Below are 25,920 nucleotides of genomic sequence, written 5' to 3' on the forward strand. Positions count from 1 at the left end.
ATTTAGTTACATATCCCTCTAAACTCTGAATGGAATAATCACTCATGAAAGAAATGAGGGAGTTCATATTGTGAACCTAGATTTGAATTTGCTTTCACACTTTCTCTAGCACTGAGGATTGTTCTCAGGTTTAGGCTCTTTTGTGTGTCAGATTTTGACCTGATTCCAAAATACCAAAAGATGTGAAGAATAAGGATTTGGGCCATAAAGTCTGATTTAATATGATAGCTGTATGAGGTAGCTACACAGCAGTGTGTGGTTTTTTTTCCCTTATTTATGGAAGTACAGGGGAATGGAGAGATTGTGGTCCTAAAAGAAACAATGTCTGAGAAACAATGTCTGTCTCCCCTTCATCTTCAGCGGTGGAGGACTGAAGACACGTTCCAATGACAGCTCTACCACAAAACACAATATTTTTTGTTTGTAGTCTTCTTAGTCAGGTTTCCATTACAAATACTTGGGTTTCTACTACAGAAACAGCTGCAGTTTTACTCTGGCATGCAGTTACTAGCCCAGTTGGCAGAATAAACATGTTCAGAAGGGATGTAACCATCACAGAAACTAGGAAATTTTCTTGGATAAATGAGAGAGGAAAAATGACTGTGCTGTATGGTTTTCCCATGTGGATTTTTCACTGGGAAACTTAATTGCTTGATCCCAGCTACTGGGGATTTTAGATAACACATAGCAGAGGAATAAAAAATCAACCCAGTGACTATCTGAACACTTCTTGCTTTATAGACTCCCCAGTGTTATATCAGTGCCATGCAAAGGAATCAATTCTGCAATTCTTTTTGTTCTTCTTGTAATACTCAAGGTATCCTCAGCTGTTTTGGCTCTTTCCCACCTTGCATCACTCGCTCTTCTACAAAGAAATTGTAACGGCATGAAAGCCACAGCTCTGAGTTCTTCCTGTTAATGACTGGCAACCATTATTAAAAGATTAACATTTACAAAACTGAGCTTATCAACATACTAGTGTATGATCTAAACTTTTAATGACCCTTCCATCACATCAGAAACTCAAATACTGTAAAAATTGCATTGTTCCCTGTCAGCAGCCTATTCTATGCTGCAAAGAATCCATAGGGTATTCATCTTTATTACATGGCCAACTTAAGTTGCTCTTGTCATCAGAGAAAAACAGAGTTGGTGTATTTTCTTCCTATAGGTGTCAACAAATGTATTTACACCAAGCCATTTACTCAAAGATTTCACCCTTTTTACTGTTCAGAAATAATAAACAGAGTGGACAGAGTGAGCATCTCCCCCACCCTTCTGGATGCAAACCCAGCATTCTCTAGCTGTTAAAAAAAATGGATTGGCTTTGCATTCAATAGCTAGGAGGTATAGCTCAGCTTTCATGAGCATCTAATGCCATTACCTCCAAGTGCTTGAGAGGGTTTCACGCTGTTCATTTGCAGCAAAGCCAACAAGGGACTGAAAGAACATATTACTGCTGTCCCCTAATGTACAGGGCTGCAACTTAAGTATCTTGCAGAAAACACATTTGGTCTTTGTTCTGCTTCTCCTGTGCACTACCCTCACTGAAAAGAACTTTTTAATCTAATACATTATCTCTATCATAGTGATTTTTACTGAATAATACTTTAAATGAAATTTTACAGTTTATTTTACTTATATGTGTGTGTTGGTTTTTTGTCTTGTTTTGTTTTTTCAATTTCTTTTAGGGTTATCATAGACCAAATCACTACATTGCTACACAAGGTAAGTTTATTACCCTTTCTTGTTGGTTATATGATGCTAAAAGGTTTTGTCACTTGGATTACACTTTATACTCTTTGATGTGGGCTCTTGCCACAGTCAATATCCAGGACAGAGCAGGCTCAATCACTTAGGTATAAAGGACCAAACTGAATTATTACCTGATTTCCTGGTATGTCAAGTAAGCCGTCCTTTACCTTTGTGCTCAAATAGGTTTTGAATCAAAAAAAGCAAAATATATGTTTTTTGGCAGAGGTTATTCAATGTGTTGTTACTCCTGAAAGATAAAAATAAGTTGTGGTAGAAATAAACATTCAGAAAAAATGTTCAGAGGTGTGTCATGTGAGTGGATGTTAATTGTTCAATGGTAATCAGGCATCAGGTCCTTAAAATACAAAACACTTCAGTTAACAAATTTTAATAGAGGACCCAAAGACACTACACTTGCAAAAGGATCTAGAGAGACAATTCTACAGCCCATCATTTAAAAGTTGGCTTGTGAACAACAACCTAATCATTTGTCAACAGCCAAATTCATCTCCATTTTGTACTTGTCCTTAAAGACATTATCTGGCCATTCTGATGCATTCTTATTTATTTTTTTGGTCAAGTTCAGAACATAAGGGGTGGGAAAGATCACAGAATCACAGAATGGTCAGGGTTGGAAGGAACCTCAAAGATCATCCAGTTCCAACCTCCCTGCCATGGGCAGGGACACCTCACACTAGATCAAGTTGCTCCGAGCCACATCCAGTCTGGCCTTAAAAACCTCCAGGCATGGGGCTTCCACCACCTCCTTGGGCATCATGTTCCAGTGTCTCACCACCCTCATTGCAAAGAACTTCTTCCTAACATCCAATCTGAATCTATCCACTTCTAGTTTTGTCCTATTCCCCCTAGTCCTCTGTGTGTCCTGAGTCTTCTGGGACTGTGTCATCATAATATTGAGCAATATTCCAGTATCCTAGCCACACTTCAATAGCACACATGTGGAAATTTGATTATTCCTCCACTGTTTGGAGGGAAGATTCTCTGTAATAAGTATTCTATGGGTAAACATTTGCCCATGGATCTGAAGAAGCTGAGCTACACCTATGTGCTTTATTTCAACACATGCCCAACCTTTCCAGTGAGACAGCTGGAATACTGGTTTTAATATACTCAAAATAATCTTGCCATGTTTTGGATTCAGAGGTCATATGCATTTTCTAATTACTTTTTTCAAAGCAAAGAAAATGTTGGCCATGTCAAATGGGAGCTCTTATTGTGATTCTAGCTGTCCCATAAGTAGCCCAGAATCTAAAAGCTCCAGTCCCTCCAGTCCCAACTTCTGCTAGTTGGAAGATTTCATATCTTCTGTCACAATGCTTTCACCCATCTGTCCTTCAGACATCAACAGTCCCAAATGAGGTTCTGCTTTGTGTCAGATGATGGTGGGGCAAGATGAAGATCTTCTATCTAGAATCACCTCACTCCTGTCAATATTGAAGTTTTAGACTGGAATTAGACTTTGTGATCTTAGAATATAAGCCATTTAACTGTGTTGTTTCTTCCACTTACCAACCCACCATATTCTTCAGTCCACAGTCTTTCTACAGGTAAGCCAGACAAGAAAACTGGGATAAAAATGCAGCATTTATTAATTCCCTTTGGGCTTTTACATCCTCCTAAGAGGAAATGGATTGTTCCCTTTTACCTTTAGCAAATGATGCTGCTGGTTTTCATCTCCATTGAATCCTAAATAAAAAGATACAGAATTTCACTTGGCATTACTAATACAACTGTTTTCATCAGGAGGCTCACCAGATGATCTCCCTGACAGGTTTCTGATACACAAGCAAGTTTAAATGTGGCTTTATCACCCCTTATAAACTAGATTAGCAAATGTCAAACTTGGTTTTTCATACTTTTTGCTCTTGAAGCCAAATACATAATAATGTATGAATAATGAAGGTCTATGTACCAGATCCACCAGAAAGTCCCAACAGTTTCTTTGTTACATGTTTTGCTTAATATGGTTCCAAGAAGTACCCAGTCAAGAGAGGAGCAGAAACAACTCTTTGAATCATAGAATAGTTAGGGTTGGAAGTGACCTTTAAGGGTCACCTAGTCCCACCCACCCTGCAGGCATCTGCAAGCAGCGCAGGTTGCTCAGAGTCCTAACCAACCTGACCTGAAATGGCTGCAGGTTTGGAGTGTCTACTACCTTTCTCTGTGACCTCTGTCCATATCTCACCACATTCATTTCTTCCTTCTATCTAGTCTAAGTCTTCCCCTTTTTGTTTAAAAAAAACAGAAGTCTACAACTACCTAAAGGGAGGTTGTAGCCAGGTAGGGACTGGTCTCTTCTTCCAGACAACCAGCACCAGAACAAGAGGACACAGTCTCAAGCTGTGCCAGGGGAGGTTTGAGCTGGATGTTCGGAAGAAGTTCTTCATAGAAAGAGTGATTTACCATTGGAATGGGCTGTCCAGGGAGGTGGTGGAGTTACCATCACTGGAGGTGTTTAGGAAGAGACTGAATGGGGTGCTTGGTGCCATGGTTTAGTTGATTAGATAGTATTGGATGATAAGTTGGACACAATGATCACAAAGGTCTCTTCTAACCTGGTTAATTCTATTCTATTCTATTCTATTCTATTCTATTCCATTCCATTCCATTCCATTCTAAAACCAAACTCCTTGTATTGTCACAACAGACCCTGCTAAAATGATTGTCCCTCCAAGCCTGGAAGTGTTCCAAGCCAGGTTGAATGTGGTCTTGAGCAAGCTGGTCTAGCAGGAGGTGTCCCTGCCTATGGCAGGGGGCTTGCAACTAGATGATCTTTAAGGTTGCTTCCAACCTGAACTGTTCCATAATTCTATGATCAGTGCAGCATGACAGTTGAGCTGCACGTGTAATTGCTTCAATGTCTACTTTACATCGCTCTTTAAATAATTTTCCCCCTTCTCCCATTTCTCCTCCACCGTAGCTATCTCAGGAGCACACACCTATTGTTCTTTGAAGGAAAATGTCATTATGTTGACTCAGCCTCAAATCTCTGAGGAGTCAGAATGATTGATATTTAATTTTCCTATGTTCTTCTTAAGCAGCATTCAACACATCAAGTGTTAATGAGCAAATATAATTGTTTGAAGGGAAGAAGTGGCAAATTTAATCAGTTTGTAATAGACTTCCAATCTGCTTTTAACAGAGCTGGGAGTTGCATAATCACCTGTTTATTAAAGCGTTTCTGTCTCCCATACTAACCAGAGTTTGACATAGACAGGCATCTCTCCACCTTGGCATTTATACCGTCCTGCAGCTAAATTGAATTAGGGGGAGAAATATTTTTCTAAAAGACTTCTGTAATTGAGGATTTCTCAGCTAATCATGAAAAAAAAAAGAAAGGTTTTACTTCCATTTTAAGAATAGCACATAAAGAGTGTGCATTTTCATTTATATGATTAACATCAATTTCCCTTGATGTGATCAGTCTAATGTGAGTGGTAGAATGAAATTGCAGCTAATGAAGACTTTTGGTGATCTGCTGTAATTGGCATCAACAGATGGGATCCACACCTGAGTCACCATGATTAAAAAGAATCTCTCTTCAGAAGGCAGCATACTGGGTCATGCAGAACCAGCAAGCTGCTGCAATTTAAAACTCTCTGTGTTGTTTTATGTAACTCTTGTTCCCATGGCTATAATTTTTTTTTTAAGAGAAAAAAAAAAGAAAGAAAGAAGGAAAAATAGTAGAATTTGTACTCTGGTTCCATTTACTGGAAACCAGTGTTTCTGTTTTTATCATGAGTTAAGTAATCAATTCATTTTAACCAGGTCCTTTAATGAAAGGTTGAATATCTGTATGGTAGTTAGACACACTGTTTCATGCTAACAACACTGTTGATAACCAGCTGAAGGTGAACCTGTGTGTGCTCAGGTGGCCAAGAAGTCCAGCAGCATGCTGGCTTGGATCAGCAATAATACGACCAGCACTACCAGGGAAGTGATTGCCCCCCTGCGCTCAGCACTGGTGAGGCCACACCTCAAATACTGGATGCAGTTTAGGACCCCTCACTCCAAGAAGGACTCTGAGGTGCTGCAGCATGTCCAGAGAAGATCAAGAAAGGTGGTGAAGAGTCTAGAGAATAGGAGTGGCTGAGACAACTGGGGGTGTTCCGCCTGGAGAAAATGATGCTGAGGGAACACCTTCTCACTCTCTACAACTGACCGAAAGAAGGTTGTAGCGAGATGGGGATCAGTCTCTTCTCCCAATTAACAACTGATAGGACAAGAGGAAACAACCTCAAGTTGCACCAAGGGAGGTTTAGGTTGGATATTAGGAAAACTTTCTTTCCCCAAAGGGTCGTCAAGCCTTAGAAGAGGCTGCCCAGGGAGGTGCTGGAGTCCCCATCCCTGGAGGGATTTACAAGCCAAGAGACATGGTCTGATGGTGACCTGGCAGTGCTGAATCAATGGTTTGACTTGGTGATCTTAAAGGTCTTTCCAACCAAAACTATTCCATGATTCTATTTTAAGAAGATTTGTGGAAGTACTTCAGAACATATCTTAGTGACTGCAAAAACAGTTATTCTTGAAAATGAAGCAGCTTTAAATACAAAAGCCCAGTGTAGCCTTTCAACTACTTTCTTTCTCCTTTTTTTTTTTTTTTTTTTGCTGTCTGTATGCAGCTGTAGAGCAGATGCTGAAACATTTCACTTTGGGTATTGCTGATTATGAAGACAGACATCAAGTCAAGTTTCAGCCAGGGGGAGTTTTAAAGTTCTGAAAATAAATATTTTGAATGGAAATGTTTACAGCCTTCACTAGAGCAGCATAAACTTGCCACCATAATAACCACCTTCAGATTCCTTCTCTTTTCTGCAAAATATGTCTTTTTCTTCCACACACCACCGTATATGTTGTGTGAACATGTTAATAAGGGCTTTCAGAAACAAAAATACATTTTCTTTCAAACTGGAAGTTTCCTTTCAGGCATCTGAACAGAAATATTGCTTTGAATAATAACACTCTTAACTTTCTTGGCATGCTTTTTGCTGCTGTTGTTGTTTTTATGTTGCAAAAAAAGTTGTCAGAGCTACAGCAGTGTGGAAGCTCCACAGTTCTCCTCACACAGAAATTTCTGCTGCCATGGTTTTAGCCTCCAGATGAAAATTAACATTTGAAATTACTTCAGGGAGGATTGCAAAACAACAAAGGGAGATAGTTCCACACAATACTTCAGCTTTATAGATGCTGTCATTCTTGCAGGTAGTCAGGATGATTTCCTGAGATAGTCAGGATGATTTCCTGAGATAGATAGATGTATGATGTGACTGAATTCTATATACCTACATTAATCTTCCAAGATTCAGTTGTGTTTGATGTTGTGTTTCTTAATCATCAAACCCTTAAAAAAGTGGTGGAAGCTGTTTGTCTTCAGTGAAAATGATACACTTATTCTTCAGCACTGTGTTGAATAGCTGAGGCTTTTGAAACATGTCACAGAGTTGCCTAGATTGGAAAAAGACCCTTAAAATCATTAAACCCCATGATTAGCCCACCACTGACCATGCCATATCCCTAACGCTATGCCTCCATGACTCTTAAATACTTCCAGGGATGACAACTCCACCACTCCCTGGGCAATCTGTTCCAATGTCTAATAGACCTTTCAGTAATGAAATTCCTCCTAATAGAACAATAGAATAAACCAGGTTGGAAGAGACTTTCAAGATCATCGTGTCCAACCCATCAACCAATCCAACACCACCTAAACAACTAACCCATGGCACCAAGCACCCCATCAAGTCTCCTTCTGAAAACCTCCAATGATGGTGACTCTACCACCTCCCCAGGCAGCCCATTCCAATGGGCAATCACTCTCTCTGTGTAGAACTTCTTCCTAATATCCAGTCTGAACTTCCCTTGTCACAACTTGAGGTCATTTGCTCTTGTTCTATCAGTTGTAACTTGTTTGATATTCAGCTGTTTTCCAATAGTGGTAGCAATCACAGAATCACAGCATGTTAGAGGTTGGAAGGGACCTCCAGATATGATCAAGTCCAACCCCTCTGCCAAAAGCAGGGTCACCTACATCCCACACAGGAATGCATCCAGGCAGGTTTAGAAATTCTCCAGAGAAGACTCCACAACCTCACTGCACAGCCTGTTCCAGGGCTCTTGTCACCCTCACTGCAAAGTTTCTCCTCATGTTGAGGTGAAACATTCTGTGTTCAAGTTTGCATCCATAAGCAGTAAAGAAGTTCCCTTTTATTCCTCATCCAAGTGCATACAGTAGTAATGCACCCTTTATGTACAGAAGCAGTATCTCCAGATTACATCCTGAAGCAATATGCGGGTTGGATTAGATGACTTTTGAAGGTCCCTTTCAATTCTTCTTACCATTTCCCACCAAAGGCTGAGGGCAACAACTCCAATATTTGAGTATCTTTTTTTAAATTGATGCTTTAACTAGTGTTGAGGGCAAAACAAGACAGCATGTAGTAAAAATTGGTAACTATAGAAGTCAACATTTTTTTGAACCACATTAGAGAATCACAGAATCCAAGCATGGCAGGGGTTCAAAGGGATCTCTGGAGACCATCTAGTCCAACTCCCCCTGCTAAAGCAGAGTCACTCACAGCACGTTTCCCAGGATCACAATGTCCAGGTAGGTTTGGAATCTCTCCAGAGAAGGAGATTCCACAACCACTCTAGGCAGCCTGCTCCAAGGTTCCAGCACCCTCACAGGTTCCTCATGTTCAGATAGAACCTCCTGAGTTATAGTTTTGCTAGTTTTCCCTGATCCTGTCCCTGGGCACTACTGAGAAGCATCTGGCCTCATACTCTTGACCCTCATCCTTTAGCTATTGCTGAGTATCGAGAAGATCTCCTCTCAGGCTCCTTTTCCCAGAATAAACAGCCCCAGGTCTCTCAGTCTTTGCTCCTCACAGAGATGCCCCAGCTGCCTCAACATCTTTGTAGCCTCCACTGGACTCTCACCAGTAGTTCCCTGCCTCTCTTGATCTGGGGAGCCCAGAACTGGACTCAGTACTCCAGGTGTGGCCTGACTATGGCAGAGTAGAGGGGCAGAATTTCCTTTGACCTGATGGCTACACTTTTCTTAATCCACCCTAGGAGACCATCAGTGAAGCCGAATGATAAAACAGGAGGAGATGCAGCAACATGCAATTTGTCAGGAAAATCATGTAGTCCAAACACCTTTTCTTCTGTGAGGTGTATTTTTCAGCTGCAGGAAGCTTGGCAGTAGGTGTAAGAAAGCTTTTTGTCTTCTCATTTGCTGGGGAAAAAAATGTTAAAAGAAGAGTATAGCAGATTTACAAAGAAAATGTATTTCAAGAAACAAATAAGGCAGATTCTTTTTTGCCTTGTCACCATATCTATCTGTTGGGGGGGAAATTTCAACCCACCACAGAGACCTGTCATATTTTCTCTATTCTATGTCCTTTGGTGGCAACTGAAATCTCTGTATCCATATGGCCACCGATGCACTCGGCAGTCTGGGTGATTTTGAAGCACAGCCTTCTAAAAAAAAATTAAAATACAGGCTTACTGGACAAATTTCTTTCCCTTTCTATCTGAATTCTTCCCTGAAGTTACATATTCAGATGTAGACCTTGTGGAGATTTCCCATTGCTGCTGCTAAATGTCACTCTGCTGCAGGTACACTCATTTCATTGTCTTGACTAAGCACCAAGACACTTCACATCTTAGAATGGCGTCTCTTGCATTCAGTGGACATCAAATACTGCAGTGTACCAAAAAACATGATAAAAATTAGAATTAAAAGTTTAGCCTTCCCCTTTCCCACCTGACATGGCTAAAATTGTAGAATCGTGGAATCATAGAATAGTCTGGGCCAGAAGGGACCTTCAAAAGTCATCCAGTCTGACCTCCCTGCAGTCAGCAGGAACATCTCCAACTGGATCAGGCTGCCCAGGAACTCCTTGAGCTTCACCTTGAATATCCCCAGGGAAGGGGCCTCAACCACCTCCCTGGGCAACCTGCTCCAGTGTTTCACTGCCGTCATAGTGAAGAACTTCTTCATGGTATCCAATCTAAATCTGCTCTTCTCTAGTTTGAAGTCATCGCTCCTTGTCCTGTCCCAGCAGGTCTTTGTAAACAGTCTCTCCCCATCGTTCTTGTAGCCCCATTCAGGTACTAGAAGGTTGCTATTAGGTGTCCCAAGATCCTTCTCTTCTCCAGGCTGAACAACTCCAGCTCCCTCAGCCTATCCTCATAGCAGAGGTGCTCTAACTCCCTCCCATTTTCGTGGTCCTCCTCTGGACCCTCTCCATCAGGTCCATGTCCTTCCTGTATTGAGGGCAAAATAACCAATGAGCTCCCAAAAATAATAGGGCTGAGAGAATTTGTTGTCATGCAGATTGGATTTTTACTGGAATTATCTTGAAGAGGAAAAATACCCAAAACAGTTCTAGTTGTTAATGACCTTCACATGTGTCTTGATCTGACTAATATTTAATTTGACTGTTTCTGTGACTAATGAAAAAAATCATAGAATGCTTTAGGGTGGAAGAAATCATAGAATGCTTTAGCTTGGAAAGGACTTTTATACATCTCATCCAAACCCTCTGCACTGAGAAGGGACATCTGGAGCTAAAGCAGGTTGCTCAGAGCCCCATCCAACCTGATCTGGAATGGTTACCAAAATGGATCTTCTACCACCTCTCTGGGCCAGAGTCTCATCACCTTCAGTATAAAAGAATTCTTCCTTCTATCTAGTCTAAATCTCCCCTCTCTAAGTTAAAAGCCTCCATCCCTTGTCCTGTCACAACAGGCCCTGCTAAAAAGATTATCCCCATCTTTCTTGTGTACTCCCTATAAGTACTGAAAGGTCACAATAAGGTCTCCCCAGACCCTTCTCCAGGCTGAACAACTCCAACTCTCTCATCCTGTCCTCACAGCAGAAAGGTTCCAGCTCTCATGTCATGTTTGTGGCCTCCTCTGGATGCTTTCCAATGGGACCATGTGTTTCTTGTGCTGAGGACTCCAAAATTGGGCCCAGCACTGCAAGTAGGGTCTAAGCACAGCAGAGCGGAGGGGCAAAATCCCCTCCCTCCACCTGCTGCCCACACTGCTTTGGATGACGACCAGGATGCAAATGTCCCAAATTGAATGCACTGAAGTTCTCTAGCCTTAAACAGAAACATATATGATGAGTGAAGTATCTCACTCATGAGATACTTATCAGGATAATAATTTATGACAGTTTCATATTTTCTTGCATTTTTACTTATGCTTTAAAGCAGATTAAATTATCTTGTGTGTTCATTTGGGTAAAGTGTTTATGTTAATGGACTTGAACTCCCGGCACAGGCTTAAAAGAAATACATCTGAATATCTTACTCACAAGCATGAGCAACATTCCTTCACACCCAGGTCCTTGGAGAAAAATGAAAGAAGCAAGTAGCCAAAATAAACTCATATTTTTGAGCCAGAGAATAGTGATGATTTCATTATGTCCTCATGGTTATGATTGACTCAACATGAAAACAGAAAGTAGAAATTGGAAAGATTAATTAGGCTCTTTTGTCCATTCCCTGAAGAATCTACTACTGAAGGGGATAAAATGATTTTCAGCTTCTCATCCATCATGAGAATTGATTCTTCACTACAAGTTGATATGTAGAGCCCAGTCCAACAGGTCAATTACCTAAGATTTTCAAGTTGCAAATATTACAGGCAGCATGTTTTCTGCAAATAAATATTTGGTATGTTAGCTCTTCCCAAGCTCAGATGGACAATTTAGAATGAGTGATTAACAGGTATCAGTATTTCCATGATGTAAATCACTTTTACTGAGAAGAATGTACAAATTAGAAGCTAAATCAACTTTCTTCTTGGAAAACATTGATCCTAAACCAAAACTTTCTGTGTGCCGCTTTCACAAAGACAGTTCAGGTTCAAACTGTGGGCACTGTGAGCTCAGATGGAGAGCAAATACCTCAGGCTGCTATCTGATCTTATAGAATCATAGAATCATTAAGGTTGGAAAAGATCATCAAGTCTAACTGTCTGAATCAATTTGGACTTGTATCTCACTTTCCCAGATGAGTCACCTACTGTTCTCCTGACCTGCTTGACTGTAATTAAGCAATTAAATGTCTGAAGGGCATAGAGAGAAACTTCTACACTGGTTGGCTGGGGTTTCTTTTAATTTCCTACATTTAAAAAGAAAGATCAGCATTTTTGAATGGTGCAATGGTGGCCATGAGGTGGCCAAGACCACCAGCAGCATCCTGGCTTGGATCAGCAATACTGTGGCCAGCAGCACCAGGAACTCCATTGTTCCCATGTACTCGGCACTGGTGAAGCCACACTTTGAAAACTGGGTTCAGTTTTGGGTCCCCACTACAAGAAGGACATTGAGATGCTGGAGTGTGCCCAAAGAAGGTCAACAAAGCTGGTGAAGGATCTAGAGCACAAGTCTGGTGAGGAGTGACTGAGGGAACTGAAGTTATTTAGCTTGGAGAAAAGGAGGCTGAGGGGAGGCCTTCTCACTCTCTACACCTCCCTGAAAGGAGGTTGTAGTGAGGTAGGGGCCAATCTCTTCTCCCAAGTAATGAAAGATTAGGCTAGAGAAAATTACCTCAAGTTGGACAGGAGAAGGTTTAGCTTGGATATATTGCTGCCCAGGGAAGTGCTGGAGTCCCTATCCCTAGAGGGATTGAAAAAACATGTTGTTCTGGTACTGAGGGACATAGTTAAGTGGTGACCTGATAGTATTGGGTTAACTTGATGGGGTAGAATTGATCATCTTTTCCAACTGAAACAGTTCTATGATTCTGTACGTGACCTATGAACTATGGAGACAGCTTTAATTGCCTTCAGCTTTGCCTAATCTCAAGCGAGCTGAACAAATTTGGACCACTTTTATTGCTGGCAGTTCATCTGCTGCCATTCTACAGAACTTCTGGGAGTAGCCTACAGGTGTTATGGGAATATGCTATTTATTTGGGGGGGGGAGGGAAGGGGAATTGTGTGACATTTACATTTTATTTTGTCGACACAGAACAAACTGAGCTAGAATTGTAAATTTTGCTGCAGAGAAAAGGCAATCAATACAGGTGTAACACTTTATGAGATGGAAAGTTAGCTGGTAGCATTAGCTGTAATGTTAGAAAATCATCTTAAACAGCACCTGCCATCTGGTTTCAGATTTTAAAACATAATTGATAAATTGCATTTTTTTCAGAACATGATGGAAATAATAATGTGGAGCAGGGACAGGGTAAAGATTATTCAAAAGTGGCTTGGGAGGTGGCATATGGATCTGTTGGAGAGGATCTAGAAGAGAGACACAAAGATGACCAGAGGCCTGGGGCACCTCTTCTATGATGACAGGCTGAGAGAGTTTGGACTGTTCAGACTGGAGAAGAAAAGGCTCCAAGAAGACCTTATAGAGAGCTTCCAGCACATGAAGGAGACCTATAGGAGGGCTGGGGAGGGTCATTTTCTATGACTCTATGATTTTGAAAGGGCTTTTAGTGACAGGACAAGAAGCAATTAAACTAGAGCAGGGTAGATTTAGATTAGGCATTAGGAAGAGGTTCTTTCCTGTGAGGTTGGTGGAACACTTGAATGGGTTGCTCAGAGAAGTTGTGGATGCCTCATCCCTGGAAGTGTTTAAGACCAGACTGGATGAGGCTTTGAGCAACCTGGTCTAGTGGGAGGGCAGGGAGCTTGGAAATGGATGATCTCATGTCTCTTCCAACTCAAGCCATTCTATGATACTGTGGTCTTTCTGTATTATGCCAAGCCAGATCATTGGTTCCTGTTTTCTGTCAAGGAATGTTTGGGTTGTGACTGTGTGTGGCATGAATATCTTTTGTGCATTCATGAGCATTTCATATGTAATGTCCTGGAGCTCCAGTCTCAGACTGGAATTTCTAGATGGTACCATAATACAGATCAAATAAGGCACAGAGATGTGCACAGGGAGTTGTAGAAAAATTAGGTCTTTCCTGAACCTCCTTTTATCCAGGCTAAACAACCCCAGTTGCTTCAGGTGCTCCTCACAAAACCTCTTCTCCAGGCATTTCAGCAGCTTTGGACCTGCTCCAACACCTCAACATCGTTCTTGTAGTGAAGGACTCAAAACTGAACACAGGAGTCAAGGTGTGTACCAGAGTACACGGGGACAATCACTGCCCTAGTCCTGCTGGCCACACTGTTCCTGATCCAAGTCAGGATGCTGTTAGCCTTCTTGGACATACGGCAACACTTCTGTCTCATGTTCATCTGGATTTGGACCGATAACCCTAGGTCCTTTTCTGCCAGGCAGTTTCCAGCTACTCTGCCCCAACCCTGGGTTATTCTATTGCTTTTTTTTTTACCTGAGTGCAGGACTCAGCATTTGGCCTTCTTGAACGTCATGCAACTGGCTCCAGGCTAGCTGTCCAGGTCCTGCTGTAGAGCCTTCCTACCCTCAAGCAAATCAATAGTCCTTCCCCCTCAAGTGTCTCACAGCTAGCTATGATAAACCCCACTCCATTCCAAACTCCCAGCTTAATACAGAGATGCTAAAAAACACATCCCCTTTGAGTAATGCCAAAATTGATTATTCCAGCCAATTATGTCTTTAATACTGCTCTTTTACAAAACTGGATAATCAGTTTGAAAACACTTTTTTATTTGTTTGGTTGGTTGTTTTCTAAGTGTGTGTATTAGATGCACACATCAGTTATGGGCTAGAGCTGGATCATTTCTCTTACTCTTGTCTCCTCTGATCCTGTTCTGCAGGGATTCTGTGCACAGTCATAAAGTTTTGTGGGGATGTGGTATTTGTACTCTGGAATATCATAGAATCATTAGAACTGTTGAGGTTGGAAGAGAACTTTATGATCAAGTCCAAACAGCTCACCTTAAATTCTCAATCCCACAGCTACTGCTAAGCCTCTGTCACTAAACCATGTCACTCAGCACCACATCCACACATCTTTTAAATACCTCTAGGGATAGGAATTCCACCGCCTGCCTGGGCAGCCTATTTCAGGGCTTGATAACCCTTTCTGTGAAGAGAGTTTTCCTAATAGCCAAGCTGACCACCCCCTAGCTCAATTCCTCTTGTCCTATGGCATTTTCTCTGTTTTAATGGTACAGATCTAGCTAGGCTGGAACAGTGCACATCTCTGTGCCTTATTTGATCTGCATTATGGTACCATCTAGACATCCCAGTCTGAGACTGGAGCTCCAGGACATTACATATAAAATGCTCATGAATGCACAAAAGATATTCATGCCACACACAGTCACAACCCAAACATTCCTTGACAGAAAACAGGAACCAATGATCTGGCTTGGCATAATACAGAACAACCACGGTATCATAGAATGGCTTGAGTTGGAAGAGACACGAGATCATCCAGTTCCAAGCCCCATGCCATGGGCAGGGACACCTCCCACTAGACCAGGTTGCTCAAAGCCTCATCCAGTCTGGTCTTAAACACTTCCAGGGATGAGGCATCCACAACTTCTCTGAGCAACTCACTCATGTGTTCCACCACCCTCACAGCACCAGAACTGGCACAGTTAGATAATGGTTGGACTTGATCTAAAAAGTGCTTTCCAACCAAAACTATTCTGTGATTCTGTGTTCCACAAACCAGCAGGACTGTGTCTCATCACCTACCATACAGTGTAAACAGTGTGTTACAAGCCAAATGTATTTATGCCCTTTTTACATTTAGAAAGAGATGGGAGAACATACATGTCAGCCTTCTCCTTTCCTTCATCCCGGGAAAGATCCAATGCTGCCTTCTCTAAATATCAGAGGAGGTGCTGCTGTAGAATGCCAGCCAAAGCATGGGACAGTCTCGTGGGAGCTATAGATAAAATTCCTTGTTGCACCTCAGTCACTTGGCAATTTAAGCCTCATTGAAAGCTAATGGGACTTGAAAGCACTTGGAAAATTTCATTTTGTGACAGCCAATTTTCACATAGAGCAATGTGCAGATGGCAGAGCTTGCTGACTGGCCACCTCCAAGCAGGTAAGATTTAGTTTCTGCTTGAAAATCAGCCAATTACTATTCTCTCTGCTGTCCTTTGGCTGATAATGAGAGAAAGCTGTGTTTTTTTCCCAGAGAAGAACCTCTTGCACTGGGCAGGATTTATCCATATAAAGGATTTCAGCTTGCTTTTTTTAAACAGGGTTTCCACCACCACCACCCACTGCTTCCCCCCCCCAACCCCTGAAATGTCAAGCTAACAAGATTCAGCCAGATGCATTTCTTATTGACAATCCATCTACAGGGAGGAAATAATGAAAAGCAGCATTTACATTCATAGCTCAGCCCTGATTAACCCACTTGAGTATTGCTGAGGTGACTTACCATGGAACAGTGTTGCTGCATACTGGGGTTTGTTTTGCATTGTAAGGTGGTATTGTTGCAAAAGGTCAAAAAAACTACAATAACAACAACAACAAACAAATGCTGGGCAGCTTATAGCTCAAATACAGGTTCTGCATATATCCGAAGTACACAGTGTATTCAGAAGCCTGGGTTAAAACAGCTGTTAGGAGAAACAGAACATTTTTTATTTGATTGAATTGAGTTGTGGTAGAATACTTCTTTACAAATCACAGAATTGTCAGGGTTGGAAGGAACCTCAAGGATCACCTAGTTCCAACCCCCCTGACATGTGCAGGTACACATCACAATAGATCAGAACACTAAATAGTGTTCTGTCTTATCAGACTGAGTTCATTACTGCCTGTGAAAGTGGTTCATCTCTAGATCTCCTACCAAGGAGGAATCAAATCAGGTTTAAATCTGGTGGGGAGGGTTTTTTCCAGCCCTCACATAAGAGCAGCCACAGCCTCTGGCTTTCTTCTTTAGGCTGGCCTAAAAGGAAACAACCTCAATGGAAGTTCCTCCACAGCTTTGTGCATTTGTATTGTCTTGATCTGCTTGAGGATAGGGAGACTCTACAGAAGGGCTGGGGCCAGTTGTATGAGGTTCAATGAAGCCAAGTGCCAGGTCCTGCACTGGGTTTGAAGCAACCCCATGAACGGTCCAGGCTTGGGGAAGAATGACTGGAAAGCCACTGGGTGGAAAAAGTGCACCCTAATCTTACACTCCTTAGTCTACACCTGGTCTCACAGGGAGCTGTTAAGGTTTACATGGCTGCTGACCCCTGATGAGCTTCTCATGAGGTAACTGGGAGGCTGGCAGTACAGAACACTGATGAAAACTTGATCACATAATGATGTGCCTGCAAACTCCTGTTGATAAGATCTTTGGCACGTTGCCTTATTGAGTAGGGAGAAAAATTATATTTCAGTTAAGGGAGATGTTCCCCTGCCTGCAGTCAGTGATATTTATAGTTTAAAGTAACATTTGGGGGTTGGACTAGATGACCTTTAAAGGTCCCTTCCAACCCAAACTGGTCTATGATTTAGCTGCAGTTTTTTACATAACTTTTTCTGAGTGTTTTGTCCTTACCTCAGAATCTTACCATGATTAAAAGAGCAAAAACCATGCACTTGTGGATTATCAGATCACTGACTGGCAGGCCATTAGTAACGCTGCAATTTTGCTGCTTCTGGTGAAATTCTCTGGTTACCCCACTAACAGCTGGGCTGTCCCATTTAAGAGGTTCATTAGGAAAAGGAGAATTGCTGAACTTGAAGTCTGTTCTCCCTGTATTTTATTTTATGTTTTATCTCTGGTTTTATTGCTTTAATTGGTGTCTTCAACAATTTCTGCTACAAATTGGTTTGGACTCTTTTTGACAGTGGCAGTTGCAAGTGGAATCATTACTTTTTGGTTGGGCTTTTTAGTGGTTTTTTGTTTGGTTTTTTTTTTTTTTTGGTTGTTTGGGTTTTGGTTTGGGTTTTTTTGGGGGGGGTTGTGAGGGATTTTGTTGTTGTGTTGATATTGTGGGTTTTGTTTGTTTGTTTTCTTCTTTTGTTTGTTTTTTGTTTGGGTTTGTTTGTAGGTCTTTTTTGTCATGTACCCATATCACAGAACCATAGAACCATTTAGGTTGGGAAAAACATTTAAGATCATCAAATCCAACTGTTCACCCAGCACTGCCAGGTTACCACTAAACCATGTCTCTCAGCACCACATCAACACAGCCTCTCAGTCCCTCTAGGGATGGTGATTCCACCACTTCCCTGGGCAGCCTTGGCAACATTTTTGGGAAAGAAATGTTTCCTGATAGCCAAACTAAATCTCCCCTGGCACAACTTGAGGCCATTCCCTTTTCATCTTTCAGTTGTCACTTGGGAGAAGAGGCCAACAACCTCCTCATTCCAACCTCCTTTCAGGTAATTCTAGAGGGTGAGAACGTCTTCCCTCATCCTCCTTTATTCCAGACTAAACAATCCTTATTCAATATCTGTTAATAAGAAATCATTTATTGTATCTCAGGTTCATTTTGAAAGGATTATACATAGCAAAGAGTAAGGTTTAAAATGGTGCTCCCTCAATGCAGACATAGTTGTCCTTGAGTGGTCAACAGTAAGCAGCAAGTTTTACTTTGGTAAAAAGTGAAGGCAGTTATTGCTACTACAAAGTGCAGTAACCATTAGGTGAGGAGACCATTTTATAACCTCTTCATGCAGGGTGGATGTGTCTCCTCGCTGGAAGGAGGTTTATTGCACACTTTTCAAGATGGAATTTAACTTCTGTAGATACAAATCTTGCATCTTGTCAGTCCCTTGCCTCTATCAACACATGCTAACAGCTACCACTGCCCAGGCACTGTCCCTGGGGAGCCTTTGGAGCTTCAGGGTATCTGTTCATTTTCTGCACATTCCTAGGTTTAGTATCTATCACTGAAATTGGTCTCAGGTGGACTAAACATTAGCTTGTGGATCTAACATTCTACACTAGAAAAAGGGTTTAGAAGTGATTTGTTCCTTGTTTAAGCTGCGTGCTTTTCTAGAAATCGAAAAATGGCCTGTAGATTTACAAGTCCCATCTGAGCAAGTGCTGGGCACATTTCAGGCATCAGGTTTTACTTGTTTCTTTGTGCGTTTGCTTGCTTTCCTACAGCTGAACACTTCTATCCTGCATCAAATTGATCACACACCCCAGCAGCAGTACCACTTGTTAGAACTGATGCTAAGGGACATGGTTTAGCACCAGACTTGGTAGAGTTAGATAGCTGTTGGACTCAGTGAACTTAAAGGTCTTTTCCAACCAAAATGTTTTTATGATTCTATAACTAAGCCTCACAGTAACAAGCAGAAATGGAGGCTCTGGAAAGCTCTGTGTGCACAAGCAGCAGCTTAGGAATTCAAACCATTCTTAAAAGCTGCAGGATTTTCCATTTCCTAATGTTTGCATTCCCTGAGCAGCAACTAACAACTGCTGGTAATCCAGCTAATGGCTGTGATACATACAACTGATCATTTCTATGGAGTCTTTTCAATAATGCATTTAATTAGCTTGGGGTTTGGAGGGTTGATTTCTTTTCCTTATTTTTTCCCTTTGCTTTTCATCCTCTGTTTGCAGTGTGTTGTTGATGTCTTTTTTTTCCCCCTTTTCTTTTCTTTTTTTCCCACAGCAGAGATCTTTGATCCCACCTAGTACATTGTGTAGCTAATGGGGTGCACTGCAGGCTTACTGTTAGGCACCACAGCTCCTTCTCTTCATAGCTTCTCCTCCCGCAATGTGACAACTGCTGAGAGTAACCTTCCTGCCTATAGTGCACACATCTGTTAACTTGATGCTTATAACAATTATAGGCCCTTTCTCTCTTTACCTTAAGCCTCTGGAATCAAATTGTTCAGTCCTTCATGACAATAAATCCTCCAACTCTCCCTAGCCCCTAATGCTTTTCACTTCTGGTGGGAGACAAGTAATAATTTATTCATATGTCAAGAAATTAATTTTAAAAATGTCAAGGAGGGAAGAAAAATGAGAGAGAAAAGAATTACTTTCTGAGACTTTGAGGTAGGTTTTCAGGTATAGGTTTTTGGGTTTATTTTCTTTTGGTGTCCTGAATGTGAAAGAAGTTTGGAGGTTACATGTAAGAGTTAGGGAAGAAGAGGGAAACTGAGGAGAGCAGGAAATCCTGCCAAGCACTCTTAATTAGTATTGTCTTATCATTTGGATAGTAAGATGGAGGAGAGCATAGCACATTTCTTCTAGAAGAACAATTGGAATCAAGCTTGAAAGCCTTGTCAAAGCTCAGTTCTTTCTCTGGCCTGAAAAATTGTATTGCCTTTTCTTAAAGACAGATTTTTCTCATAATGTTTTATTTTCTACTTTTCTTTAGAAGAATGACAAATTCATAATCTTTAGGAAGAAATCAGTGATCAGGATCTCTCCCCACTTGTAATTTGTGAAGCTGAAATGTAGGACTCTTCAAAATGATGAGACAAATTGGACTGTCTGTAGGGGAGTAAGGAAAAAAAGGGGTTGTGGGGGGTGGGGTGGAATAAATTGGTCCAGGTTATCCCAGAGCTATCAAAAAGAAATGAGTGTGACAAAATAAGGTCCAACCATCTTGTATCTCAAGTGAATCTGTAGGAAAGCAGATTGAAATAATAGGACATTGAGACACTTGAACGTGTCCAGAGAAGGGCCACGAGGATGATCAGAGGGCTGGAGCACCTCTCCTATGAGGACAGACTGAAGGAGTTGGGGCTGTTCAGTCTGGAGAAGAGAAGGCTCCGAGGTGACCTTATTGTGGCCTTCCAGTATCTGAAGGGGGCCTACAAGAAGGCTGGGGAGGGACTTCTCAGGATATCAGGTAGTGATAGGACTAGGGGGAATGGAATGAAGCTGGAGGTGGGGAGATTCAAGATGGATGTGAGGAGGAAGTTCTTCACCATGATAGTGGTGAAGCCCTGGAATGGGTTGTCCACAGAGGTGGTTGGGGCACCCTCCCTGGAGGTGTTTAAGACCAGGCTGGCTGAGGCTCTGGCCAGCCTGATCTAGTGTGGGGTGTCCCTGCCCATGGCAGGGGGGTTGGAACTAGATGATCCTTGTGGTCCCTTCCAACCCTGACTGATGCCATGATACTATGATACTTGACCCAGAAGCTATATCCAATCCCATGTTACTAAAACACAAATGAGCTAAACTTTCACTACAATATATATTAATTATCTTACTGTGACAATCAAAATTGCAATTGGACCATGCCTGTATTACATCTGCAGGACACTTAGAAGTAAAATACTTATTGAAAATTTCCATATGGTGGAGAGTGATTCAACTCTTATTACAGTTCAGAATGACATCTCACAAAAGTTCTGTGCTGTAAAAGGGGAAAAAAAATATGTCCAGTTTTGTAGCCACAACTTCATCTTGAATTTGGTCATTTCAATATCTGTAGGTTTATATCCTGCTGTTATTTCTGCTCTGAGAACTTGTGATGTTTCTTGTGTTCCAGATTCTTGATGTTTTAAATGTTTTCTTCTCCTGTTGTATGAACTACAAATAAAAGACAAGCTCAGTAACTATAGGGAAACTGTATTTGGAGCATATTTAAAAGCAGAAAAAATAGAAGGAAGAATATATAACTTATTTAAGTGGTGTGAGCAAATTGTGGGTGATTAAATTATCCTTTGAAATTGCTGAAAATTAATTTAAAACATTCAAAAATTTTAGGTCATTTCCATCTATTTTCTTAACCTTTACTCCTAAATAATTTATGTCATAACTATGATGTTATTTGCCTAATGAGCTGGTTTTGACTTCCTCATATCACAGAATCACAAAGTCACAGAATAACAGAATATTTTGGGTTGGAAGGGATATTCAGAGATTATCTAGTCCAGTCCCTCTGCCATGATAATATGTAATAATATAGTAATTTCTTTTCACTAAGTACTTGACTTTCCCAGTGAAAATTTCATATTCAAATGTAGCTCAAAAGTACCAAGTTGTGGATGCCAAACTACCCAAATCTGTCAATGTATGGTTTTGGAATGTTTTGAAAGTGTTGGTTTCTTCACTAGAGGAACATTTAGGCCACTATATTATCCATTTGTCCTCTAATTATTTGATTTAAAGCATTCCTCTAAATAGCCACTAACTGCTTACTCAGTGTGGCAGTTCGGTAATGGATTCAGTATGGATGTTAAGCTTACAGTCGCAGACTCATAGAATGGTTTTGGTTGGAAGAGACCTTAAAGATCACCTAGTTCAAACACCCTTGCCATGGGCAGGCACAACTTCTTCTAAATCAGTTTGGTCAAGGCCCCATCCAACCTGGCTTTGAACCCTTTCAGGGAGGGGATATCCACAGCATCCCTGGGCCACATGTTCCAGTGTCTCACCACTCTCACTGTAAATAATTCCTTCCTAATATCCAGCCTAAATCTGCTCTCTACCAGCTTGAAGCCATTCCCCCTCATCCTATCAGTAAAAGCCCTTGTAAAAAGTCACTCTCCAGCTTTCTTGTAGACTCCCTTCAGACATCTTCAACTAGAGCAAGTTGCTCAGAGCCCCATTCAACTTGACCTTGAATGTTTTCAGGAATGGGGCATCTACCACCTCTTGGGACAACCTGTAAGGTTTTCTGATAGTATTTTACCTAAGGTATCTGATAGTTCTTTACATTTATTTATTCTTATTGGCTCAGTGATTTTAATGCAGTGGTTTAAAGCTGAGGTGCACACTGAACATGAAGGGTAAGACATAGGCTGGAAACAGGCATGACCAGGCATATGCAAAGTGGTGTGGTTGTTCTTCTCAGAATGGTTGTGGAGTGTCCTTTTCTGGAGAGATTCCAAACCTGCTTGGACACTATCCTGGTCAAGCTGCTTTACCAGGGTTGTTAGACTAGATGATCCTCAGAGATCAGTTCCAACCTCACCATTTTGTGATTCTGTTCTCAATATTCTGCAATTCTGTCATATTTTCAGTCACACTTCCCACGGACTGATGCCCAGATTAATCACAACACCAGAGAAAGCCCTTTATGTTCATCTACATAAGGCTGTTGGGGAAAGCTCTGCAGAGGATTTGGCTGCTGTGGCATGCCAGGGTTCTTCACCACTTTCCTTGCTGTTTTGCAGAGTGATGCACTGCAGCACAACACTGTAACTTCTGTCTTACTTTGGGAAGTACAATTTAGGAGCTGAGGTAATTTGATGGATAGTGTATACTAAGAAAAAATATTAGTAACCAAGAAAGGCCACACAGTCCACAGAGGCTCATTTCATTCTGAAAACACCCTTCCTAGTTTATCTTCCAATCGTTAAGAGAAAGACTAATGTTATCCATTTTTTATAACTCCACTTTTGGGTATTAGGGAGATAAATACCCAAATGTTGGAGAACTAACTTTCTTTCAGAGCACTATTTCAGGGAGGAAAACATCCCCCCACACCTGAATGCAGCTAGGTGGCAGGAAAGCAAATAAGCTGACCCTAAATGAAAAAGACATTGATAGCGATAGGATTATATGTGTATAGTCACAGTTTCTCAGAGTTCCCCAGAGACCAGCTTCCTGTCATGAGATGTTCAGAGAGTAACCTTTCATGTGATTTATTGTTTCAGGACCAATGCAGGAGACAATATATGACTTCTGGAGGATGGTGTGGCATGAAAACACAGCCAGCATAATCATGGTTACTAATCTCGTAGAAGTGGGAAGGGTAAGTGATTTTTGTACTTAAAAAGATGAAAGACTTCCAAGGTGTTTGCTTTTGGAAATTAAAGAGCAGACCAACAAGATGCTTATACACTGAGAATGGTGCATAAAATATTTATGACTGCCTGTGCTGAGAGGTTCATTATCAATTATTTTTAAACATGCCTTGGATGCTGGGCTTTGATAACATTAGCACAGTGGGGAAAAAAGGGAGAAGATAAAGCTGCATTCTGTAGAGCACAGCCTGCAAAGACTGCAGAAGAGGGAAGGTGTCCAATCTTTGTATGTATCTCAACATTGAGTTTCTATTAGGGGAAACTAGGGAATCAGTTACAGAACAAGGTGTGGAGTCATCTTTCTTTTTTTAATTGAGAGGATGTAATTCTGAAACAGATTCCTGAGAAAAGGAGTTAAACTATGAAATTGCAGCTGCCTCATACTGTGTGGCCAGCAGATGAGAGGTGATTCTGCCACTCTGCTCTGGCCAGGCCTCCCATAGAGTGCTGTTTCCAGCTCTGAAGCCCCCAACACAAGAAGGACATGGACCTGCTGGAGCAGGTTCAGAGTAGGGCCGCAAAGCTGATCAAAGAGCTGGAGGCCCTCTCCTGCAAGGTTGGGCTGGGAGAGTTGGGGTTGTTCAGCCTGAAGAAGAAAAGCTCCAGGAATACCATTTAGCAACACTTCAATATCTGAAGGGGATCTGCAGGAAGGCTGAAGAGGGACTGTTTAGAAGGGCTTGTAGCAATAGGACAAGAGTCTATGGATTTAAACTGAAGTAGGATAGTTTTAGGTTAGACATGAGGAGGAAGTTCTTTACAATGAGGGTAGTGAAATACTGGAACAGGCTGCCCAGAGATGAGGTGGAGGTCCCACCCCTAGAGACATTCAGGGTCAAACTTGATGGGGCCCTGAGCAGCGAGATCCAGTTGGAGATGTCCCTCCTTGCTGCAGGCAGGTTGGACAAGATGGCCTTCAAGGATCCCTTCCAACTCAATGCATTCCTGGACTCCCCAGATGTAGAGGGACAGGGAGATACTAGAGAGTCTAATGGAGGCTACAAGGATGACCAAGGAACTGGAATATCTCTCTTATGAAAAAATACCTGGGGCTGTATAGTCTGGAGAAGAGAAGACTGAGAGAGAGTCTTATTAATGTTTATAAATATCTGAAGGATGGATGTCAAGAAGAGGGGGCTGGTCTCTCTGCAAACTGGAATACAGGAAATTCAACCTCAACATGAGGGAAATCTTCTTTTGTATGAGGATGACAGAGCACTGGAGTACTGGCCAGAGAGGTTGAAGAGTCTTCTTTTCTAGAGACTTTCAAAACCCACCCAGATGCACTTCTGTGTGGCCTGCTATGTGATCCTGCTTTGGCAGGGGAAGGTGGACTCATGATCTCCAGAAGTCCCTTCCAACCACTGCCATGCTATGATTCTATGATTTTCCTAATTCAGTCTGGTTTGTTCGGGTTTTCCTTCCTCTAAGCTTTCTGGACTGAAACACCAAAAATCTTTACTCATTTAGATACTAAGTTTGTTGACCAGGAAGTCTTCTTCAGGAGCTGAGTAGTAAAAGGGAAGCTTGAGTTACCTGGCTGATACTGTGTACTTTTCTTTCTGTGCTTTATAACTTCTAAAATAAGCCTCCTACTCGAGTCATTATGGCTAATTTTGTTTGCAGCAAGTATTGAATGGAACCATTTTCTTTGTTTCTCACAACTGTCAATAACTGAGGATTTAATCTACTGCTTTGTCTATGCAATAGTGTCTTGATTCTCATCTGGGATGTTTTATTCAAGAAAATTTGCTTGGGAATTGGGCATAGAGCTTGCATTTAAAATAATAAAGAAAAGAAAAAAAAGAAGAAGAAGAAAAAAAAAGCCAAAGCAGCTCACTGCTTTTATTGCAGCTACTGCAATCAGTGTAAGTCGAAGCGTTGACTTAAGAAGTCATGAACACATACCTTGGTGTGAGCCACACGGTTTTAAGAGATGATTGCAATTTCATGCTGGAACCGTGGCTGGTGCCCCTCTGCCCTGTGGCAATTTCCTGAGCAGAGAGAACACTGATTTGTGGTTGGACTTGATCTTAAATGTCTTTTCCAACCAAAATGATTCTATGTTGCCATTACTCTGTGCCACTATGAAGTGTAGCCAGCAGGTCAAGGGAGGCGATTCTCCCGCTCTGCTCCACTCTGATGAGACCCCACTTTGTGTACTGCATCCAGTTCTGGAGCCACTATTACAAGAAGGATATGGGCGTGCTGCAAGGTGCCCAGAGAAAGCCATGAGGATGATCAGAGGGCTGGAACACCTCTCCTATGAGGACAGACTGAGAGAGTTGGGGCTGTTCAGTGTGGAGAAGAGAAGGCTCCGAGAAGATCTTATTGTGGCCTTCCAGTATCTGAAGGGGGCCTACAAGAAAGCTGAGGAAGGACTTTTTAGGGTGTCAGGTAGTGACAGGACTGGGAGGAACAGAGCAAAACTAGAAATGGGTAGATTCAGGTTGGATGTTAGGAAGAAATTCTTTACCATGAGAGTGGTGAGACACCAAATGCCAAATGAGGTGGTAGAAGCCTCATCCCTGGCAGTTTTTAAGGCCAGGTTG

General features: G+C 41.7%; 1 protein-coding gene across 16 annotated transcripts in view; it reads left to right on the forward strand.

Annotated features, from left to right (window-relative positions):
• PTPRM (protein tyrosine phosphatase receptor type M) overlaps positions 1 to 25,920 on the forward strand; it is a 514,813-nt gene that overhangs the window by 445,633 nt on the left and 43,260 nt on the right. For all 16 annotated transcript variants that reach the window (XM_054164442.1, XM_009909925.2, XM_054164443.1 and 13 more), the window contains 2 exons: positions 1,692 to 1,728; positions 23,219 to 23,316. In XM_054164442.1, the coding sequence (XP_054020417.1) occupies positions 1,692 to 1,728; positions 23,219 to 23,316 (135 nt within the window). The remainder of the gene's footprint in view (positions 1 to 1,691; positions 1,729 to 23,218; positions 23,317 to 25,920) is intronic.

The sequence above is a fragment of the Dryobates pubescens genome, chromosome 9 (assembly GCF_014839835.1).
Source record: "Dryobates pubescens isolate bDryPub1 chromosome 9, bDryPub1.pri, whole genome shotgun sequence".
In the NCBI taxonomy this organism is placed as follows: Eukaryota; Metazoa; Chordata; class Aves; order Piciformes; family Picidae; genus Dryobates; species Dryobates pubescens.